Source organism: Anabas testudineus, chromosome 18 (assembly GCF_900324465.2).
Source record: "Anabas testudineus chromosome 18, fAnaTes1.2, whole genome shotgun sequence".
NCBI lineage: Eukaryota > Metazoa > Chordata > Actinopteri > Anabantiformes > Anabantidae > Anabas > Anabas testudineus.
In genome coordinates, this window is record NC_046627.1 from 1,460,916 (window position 1) to 1,468,934 (window position 8,019).

An 8,019-nucleotide genomic window follows, 5' to 3' on the forward strand; every position below is an offset into this window, starting at 1 on the left:
CGTATTTATTACAATTCAAATAATCCATGTTAAAAAAATAAATAAGTAAAACGTGCACTTCCTGTGCAGATGATAGGCTTCTTGTCCTGAGACAAAATGTAAATGTAGTTGTTACAAAAAGTTTTTTCAAAATATGATTTATAAAACCAATCAAAAACTCAAAGGTGGGTGGTAGTGCGTTACATTATACTCCGTTATATGTACTTGATTAACATTTATGAATAAAATGTATTAGTGGTACTGCACAATACTTTTACTTTTCCTTGAGTGTTGTTGTAAAGAAGAAAAGCCTGTGACACTTGGTTTTCTGGCACGGTCAGAGAGGCCAGCCGATTAAGTCTTCCGAGCACAGGACAGTTGACGGGTTATGATTTTAGTATAGGTTTACGTTTTTCTGGATTTTGAAACGGAGATAGTAATGGCTACCTTGCCAATTGTCTTTAAAATCTACGTCCCTGGGTGGGCTCAAACCACCAACCTCTTGGTTAACAGCTGGACGCGCTAGCCGATTGCGCCACAGAGACATTTGCGAGCTGTATTGGAGAGCTGTGGCCGCCACATTCAATCTCCAATCATTTTAAAAGGATGTTTCTCCTAATGCGAATTGGAATAGTTGCTACTTCTCCTAGCTGTTGTTTCCTTTTTTTATGTGGCCAAATATGATGCTTGCACAGGTTAAAAAAACAAAACACATTCATGCTATTAAATGAGTTGTGTTGTTGCATCATACTTTTCTTGTCTGTTGCTGCACCCGTGGCCACCATCTTGTATTTCATGTTTTTTCACCCTCATGACTAAGTGGTTTTAAATTGGAGGAAGTCTGTAAATTTTTGGGCAATATTTGTCAAATGATGATGATTTGTCATTTGACTCCTTCAATTAACAATTAACTTGGATGGAAAAATATTTTTTCAGTTTGTGTGCATTGATTTAATGTAGCATCCAATTACTTAAAACATCATGTCACAGCCAGTAGGTCTTTGTTCAGGGACGTTTTTATCTTATTTCCAGTTGCACAACAGTAGTAATTGTAACAACAGGTTATTTGGTCAAACAGCAACCAAACCATGCTCAGTACTTGCATATGTTTTCTGTTTTACTACACAGAAAACATATGTGTTTTCTTACAGCTTGTTGTTTTCTAGTTACATAAAGATTTTATTTAAAACAGTCTGTGCCTTGAACTGTCGCCGACCTGTGTAATTCCTCACGCCGCCTGCAGGAGGCCCCCTTCTTCCAGCGGTAGCTAGAAACCGGAACGGAAGTCCCGGTAACCGGAAGTTTCGTTGGTTCTTTGTGATCTCCGACGTGCGGCGGGATAGCGGTGTTCTTGTGCTAATTACACTTCTTACTTTTAACTGCGGGCTGAGACAAATTCAGGTAAAACCTCACTGGAGACACATTAACACATGTGTGAGACACGGCTGTGAATTAAACAGGAAGATGGAGACTACAGGGCTGAAATGTACTTGCTCTAGCTCACTGTTAGCTTAAATGCTAACTAGCCAATTAGCATCATTTAGCTGCAGGCTAATTGCTAATATTGTCTTTTATATTTCCTAAATAGAACTAAATATGTTCTTCGCTCCGTGTCCTACTGTCACTCTGTGGTTTACGTTTTGTGTTAGTTTATTTTCAGAGGAAGTTGATTTTAAACGGAGCCTCTCCCAATGTAGAAGCTAACAGGCTAATTATTATTTTTATGACAATGAGACAACTTCGACTCTTAGTGTGTTGTTTTAAAGTTGCTGGTTGTCTGTCAACATTTTAATAAACGTTAACCTATTTAGATGTTGATACATAATGATTACGGATTTTGGTTCTTTCATAAATTTAAGGCTCAGAACAAGCTTCGAGCCTAGAGTCGTTTCTCTGATAGTGAAGCTGGAATCTGCAAATGTTTGGTATTGGATAAAAGTTTTGTTGGGAAAATTGGAATAGATTGATTCTGTTGAGTACTTTAACATCATCATTATTATAGTCTAATCATACAGTATCTGTACATGAAGTAGGACATAACTTTAAATGAACATTTCTGCAGTTTTACAGCTCACTCCTGCATAATTTGGGTGTCATGCTTACCCATGACTGTATAGCTTTAGAATTAAATGTATTAAGGCAGTTGATGCATTTACAAGATTAGTGTTACGACAGTGGCAACACCACATTCAGTAGAGTCATTGTTCAGAAACAGTCTGGGAGGAGCATTTTTACACACTGTGCACCTTTACATCCATCTTGAGTTTATTCACATATAAAAAAAGACATTGCTTTCTTTTAGTCCAATGGGGGACAGCGATGATGAGTTTGACAGGAGGAGGCGGGACAAGTTCAGGAGAGAGAGGAGTGACATGGAGCGTTCACGAGAGAGAGATGAGAGACGGAGGGATGACTGGCCTGACAGGTACACGCTTGTGTTTTGTCTTATTAGTTTTAATCAAATGGGAGTTGTGATGTTGTATTTTTTATCCAATAAAAAAATAAAGCAAGTTTTTTTTTTGTGTTATTCTTTGTAATCATTTCAAGACTTTGTCATACCATTTATTTATTTTTTATCTATATATACATTAATTAGACGTTTCTATCAACATTATTTACATATTTTCTGACTTTAATGTGAGATGTAGTTTAATACTCATGTTTTTTACATCGTTGAGTATTTATGGGTTCATTTTTGTATAAAACAGATATTTTAGCATTGTTTTTCAGTGCGGCCATGAACACTGCTGGGCACTCTGTGTTACAGACATTTTAAGGTTTTGTATGTTTTCAGAGACTGGGATCGTGGCAGAGAGAGGAGGAGAGATTATGATCGTGGTCGCAGAGAGAGATTTTCTCCACCCAGACACATCAGCCCTCAGCACAAACGCATGAGGAGAGACTGGTGGGTGTTTTACAGCTGCGTGTATCAATTTGAGCCGCAAACAGGTCACATGCCAGAGTTAATTCAGTTGCTTATATTTGAATTTTCCAGGGACGACCACCGGGGTGAGCCCTACCACTATGACTTGCCATATGGAGGAGGTGGGGCCCCATTTCCAGGAGCAGGGCCTCAAGGCTGGCACCCCGACCTCCCTCACCTTCACCCACCCCATGGAGGTCACCTGCTGCAGGGCAGGTGAGCTCACCGTCAGCTGTCTCCGTTCATAAATCAGTACCCCTAACAATTAAAAATCTGCAGACTGAATCTATACAAAACTTAGTTTAAGCAGGGTGAGGAAGAATCAGTTCAGTGTTCAGTATTTTAACCTTGGTGACAGACTCACATCAGTCTGAAGGTGGAGCTCAAAAGCTGTGGAGAAGTCATGTTGCCACTAAAGGTGTGTCTCTGTGGGATTGACATGAGGAGAAACCAGTTTGCTGAAGACAGGAGCTCACTGTGGCTGTAATTATTATTGCGATTGCTGAGGAAAAAAGATAGCATTGTAGTCATTTTATGTTTTATAGTAATAATAATAATATTAATGAGGTAATGATTTTCTTGTCTGAGGTTGGGCATGGTGGATCCAGATCTCCCCCCTCCTGGTCCTCCTGTCATGAGGAGCTTTAAGGTGAGCAAGTACACAAAGCTACAAAGTAATATAACAATAACCTGAGATTTGGTGTTGAAGTTGTAGAATAGTTATTTTAATTTACTACTTTGTGTCTGTGCATTTGCTCATTCTGTAGTTTTTAAGGTTTCATGTGAAATATACTTGTTTGTGTTTGAAGGAGTTTTTGTTGAACATGGAGGACAGTGTCGATGAGACGGAGGCAGTGAAGCGCTACAATCAGTACAAACTGGACTTCAGGCGACAGCAGCTGCAGGATTTCTTCCTCCAGCACAAAGACCAGGAGTGGTTTCGCTCCAAATACCATCCCGATGACATCGCAGCCAGGAAGACAGAGTCTCTGGGTGCCCTCAAAACCCGGCTGAGCGTCTTCCTTTTCCTGCTCGACAACAACTGGCTGGATAACGTGTCGCTGGATATGGATCACGGCCCGGCAATCATTAAACTATTGGATGCAGGTAAGGACAGGACAACAAATAAAGGATAAAAACAATTGTGGGCTTCATGGTTTGTTTTCCAGTTTGTTACTAGAAGTTGTTGAATGTGAAGTATGAGATATTTGGTGATGAATCTTTGTAAACCCTGTTAGGGACTCTGGGTAAAGAGTTTGTCTCAAATCTGATTTCTTACTTGTTTCTCCAGCGGTAATAAAGATGGAGGGAGGCACAGACTTTGACCTGCAAGTCCTAGAGGCACCGATTGCTCCTGCTGGTGGAGAAGCAAGCAGCGGCATCAGCAGCTGTGGTGGAGCCGAGAAGAGTCAGGGAGAACCCAGCGGAACAAGCATGAGCCCTAATACTGTCTCAGTGTCAACAGGGAGTCGGACAGAGGAGGCTGTGAGAGGAGAGACAGGGGAAACAAAAGACTCCGAAAAGGTCAGAACAAATATTTTAGTTTAATGAATAGAGGTTCCCGACAAAATGCGTCAATCTCACAGTCTGATAGTAGAGTAATCGGTTGATTATTGTAGCAAATAATTGTTTCAGCTTAGAATTTTAACTTGTTCCTTTAGGCATATGCCAACTAGTAATAAAGACTAATACATAAAATGGCTTGTAAAAGTATTCATACCCCTTGAACCTTTCCACATTTTCTCACATTATGATCACAAACATATTAGTTTTTCTTGGAATGTAAGGTGAAAGACCAACACAAAGTGGCATACAATTGTGAAGTAGAAAGAAAATTTTACATGAGTTTATTTTTAACAAATAAAAAACTGAAAAGTGCAGTGTGCAAAAGTATTCATCCCCCCGAATCAATACTTTGTGGAACACCCTTTTGCTGCAATTACAGCTGCAAGTCTTTTGGGGTATGTCTCCACCAGCTTTGCACATCTAGAGACTGAAATTTTTCTCCATTCTTCCTTGCAAAACAACTTTATCCCTGACCTGTCTGGTGTGTTCCTTGGACTTCATGATGCTGTTTGCTCCCCAATATTCTCTTAACAAACCACATAGGCTGTGACAGAACAGCTGTATTTGTACTATTATTTGTATTAGTATTGTGCTGTATTTGTATTAAATTATACACGGGTGGACTCTATTCAGTCATTAGGTCAACATTCAATCAGTCAACAACCATCAGGGAACTTCTGCAGGCAACTGGTTGCTCTCAGAGAAAAGGGGGCTGAATTCTTTTGCACACTGCACTTTTCAGTGTTTTATTTGTTAAAAATAAACTCTAAGGTCTGTGTGCATTTTGTGGCCAACACTTTATTGCCTATAGAATGTTTTGTTCACCAGAGAATAATTGAAAAAGAAGTTACTATAAAACAAACAGCAGAGTTACTTTTCTCTAAAGAAATGATCAGCTAGTTGTTAAATACAGGAGAGTCTCGGTTTTACTTTTTATGGAGCTCAGTTCAAGCAGACTTGTTCCTAAAATTGAATAAGAAAAACATGACATTTTATTAAAAATGTTCAATAAAACCTTTTCTCTCTTAGGACTGTGAAGAGGAGGCCAAGCAGAATGGAGGGAAGAACAAGGATGAAGAAGAGGAGGACGAGGAGGAGAAGAAAGACGAAGAAGAGGACGAGGAGGAGAAGACAACTAAGAAGGTAGTTAGGTATTTGTAATGCTAATGCCAACACACTGGATGCTGTTTGGTATTCATCGTGCCTCCTTGTCCTCTCAGGGCAGGAAGAGGAAACGCAGTGTGTCAGCTGACAGCGGGGAGGGCAGCGCCTCCGACTCTGACTCCTCCCACTCTGATGGAGAAAAGGAGGAAGACGAAGAGAAGGAAGACGAGGAGGAGGATGGAGAGAATGGTACATAAATGTTTATGCAGCGACTTGACAGCACTGTGTACACACATTCAACCCGATATGAGATTTCTGAGTTAACCTCATGGATCCACTGAACTGTCTTTATTTCTAGAGCGTCGCAAGGAACGAGGAAAGGAAAGAGAGAAGGAGGCTCCAGCGAAGCCCCGTCCTCTCCACCTCACCACCTCCCTGTTCATCAGAAGCATCCCGCCAGAGGTGTCCAAGGACGAGATCACTGCTGTGAGAAAACACCTCAGTAAACACACACACACCCATTCAACACCGCAGCCCCTGTTCTAACTAGATTTGTGTGTGTAGTTATGTCGCAGGTACCCCGGCTTCCTGCGGGTGGCGCTGTCAGACCCTCAGCCTGAGAGGAGGTGAGAACAGACACCTGTTGTTTCGACTGATGTAGTTTCATCACTTTCCAGTTTTAGTCATGTCATCTTCTCACAGCTATTTGATGGACCTTGGGTCATATGTTTTTGTTTTCCTCTGAATGAATTGTAATGACTTTGACTTATCCTGACTTTTAATGTAGCTCCATCCACATTCACTCCTTTTCCCTGTGTGTTTCTCTGTGGGTCAGGTTCTTCAGGCGCTGCTGGGTGACCTTTGACCGCAGCGTGAACATCAAGGAGACATGTTGGAACCTGCAGAACATCAGGGTAAACAGAAACGCACAGGTAGAACTTAGACCAATGTGAACTGACAGGTGGATTTGACGACTTTTATTTGGTCTTTTCCTCGCAGCTCAGAGACTGTGAACTGTCTCCGGTAGTCAACAGAGATCTGTGTCGACGCGTTCGCAGCGTCAACGGTCTGACTCACCACAAACCGGTGGTGAGGAACGACATCCGTCTGTCTGCTCGGCTCGTCCACAGTTTGGACCAGAGGGGGGAGCTGTGGGTCGGACAGGTAGAGTCCTAGCTGGCAGTCTTTATGTTTTTAAGCGTTGTCTGTTGTGAGTTTTCTGTACGTCCACGAGTCGTCTGCAGTCAGAAACCGTTAATAAGTAATTTGACCAAACTTTAATGTGACTATTTTATCTAATGTAAACAGCTACTGTTGTTCTATAAGGTGATGGGATCATGTGTGCCTGTCTTACACCTCAGGTAAACTAGTTACTACATTACCCATAACACCTCAGTGATTTCCTCATGTCTGTGTGCAGATGGAGACCAACCCCGTTCTTAAGAACATCACAGATTACCTGATAGAGGAGGTGAGCGCTGAGGAGGAGGAGCTGATAGGAGCCTCTGGGGGCAACAGCGAGGATGCAGGTGACGCCAAAGACCCGGCGTCATCCTCTGACGCTACCGTGGAGACAGACGACAAACTGCTGAAGGTGGGAGGAGCTCCGTGTGTCTGATTGTGTCTCGTTGTCCTCAGAGTTTGGACACTGGTGGTGAAGGTTTGTGTGGATTTGTCTGTGTGCACAGGTGCTGGACCGACTGCTGCTCTACCTGCGTCTGGTTCACTCCGTAGATTATTATAACTTCTGTGAGTATCCTGCCGAGGACGAGATGCCTCATCGATGTGGGCTGGTCCACGTACGGGGACCCTTACCTGCAGCGAAGATCACTGCAGCTGAAGGTGAACGCAAACTGAACATAGCACGCTCTTCATCATCACCTTTACATCTGTCACTCAGTCAGTGACGCCCCACAAGGGAACTTCAGTTCCTCTGACTTTCTATTTAGCACCATCACAGACCTGAAATTTTAATTGAATTCTTACTTTTTTATGACCAGGAAGAGTTCATAATTATTCAGACTTAATGTTGAACAGTTTGTTGACCACCAGATACAATATTAGGGACATGTTCAGACTCTTTTGAAGTCGATGGAAATGATCCTGCTTGATTTTCTTGAGAATCCACCTGTGGCTAATTGAACTGATCCGAAACACAGCGACACACGAACCATTGCAGGACAAAAACCCAGTCAGGAACTCTCAGTAGTCGTATGTGTTGAGGCCCAGATCAGGACAGGGAGCACTATGTGTCCCCAGGAGTACCAGTGTAGAGTTTACAGACCGGACTTCTCAGCAGCAGGTATTAAAGGAACTGTCTGAAGATAAGGACATACTGATCAAGTCCAGGTGTGAGGAGCTTGTGGAGCCTTGAAGCTTATTTTGCAGAAGGGGCTTTTTCGCAGTACTAAATAAGTTTGGGCGACTTAGATTTTAATAGGTTTGCA

The 8,019-nt window shown here is 42.1% G+C and overlaps 1 protein-coding gene across 1 annotated transcript in view; it reads left to right on the forward strand.

The window, feature by feature from the left end:
• The first annotated feature begins 1,274 nt into the window (after window positions 1-1,274).
• The window catches only part of LOC113168655 (serrate RNA effector molecule homolog), a 10,603-nt gene continuing 3,858 nt past the window's right edge, over window positions 1,275-8,019 (forward strand). The window contains exons 1-15 of the mRNA XM_026369696.2: window positions 1,275-1,380; window positions 2,282-2,404; window positions 2,774-2,884; window positions 2,975-3,118; window positions 3,491-3,551; window positions 3,712-4,009; window positions 4,194-4,426; window positions 5,498-5,611; window positions 5,689-5,821; window positions 5,931-6,058; window positions 6,137-6,198; window positions 6,408-6,486; window positions 6,572-6,736; window positions 6,993-7,166; window positions 7,261-7,414. Coding sequence (XP_026225481.1) covers window positions 2,286-2,404; window positions 2,774-2,884; window positions 2,975-3,118; window positions 3,491-3,551; window positions 3,712-4,009; window positions 4,194-4,426; window positions 5,498-5,611; window positions 5,689-5,821; window positions 5,931-6,058; window positions 6,137-6,198; window positions 6,408-6,486; window positions 6,572-6,736; window positions 6,993-7,166; window positions 7,261-7,414 — 1,975 coding nt within the window. The 5' untranslated portion in view covers window positions 1,275-1,380; window positions 2,282-2,285. The remainder of the gene's footprint in view (window positions 1,381-2,281; window positions 2,405-2,773; window positions 2,885-2,974; window positions 3,119-3,490; window positions 3,552-3,711; window positions 4,010-4,193; window positions 4,427-5,497; window positions 5,612-5,688; window positions 5,822-5,930; window positions 6,059-6,136; window positions 6,199-6,407; window positions 6,487-6,571; window positions 6,737-6,992; window positions 7,167-7,260; window positions 7,415-8,019) is intronic.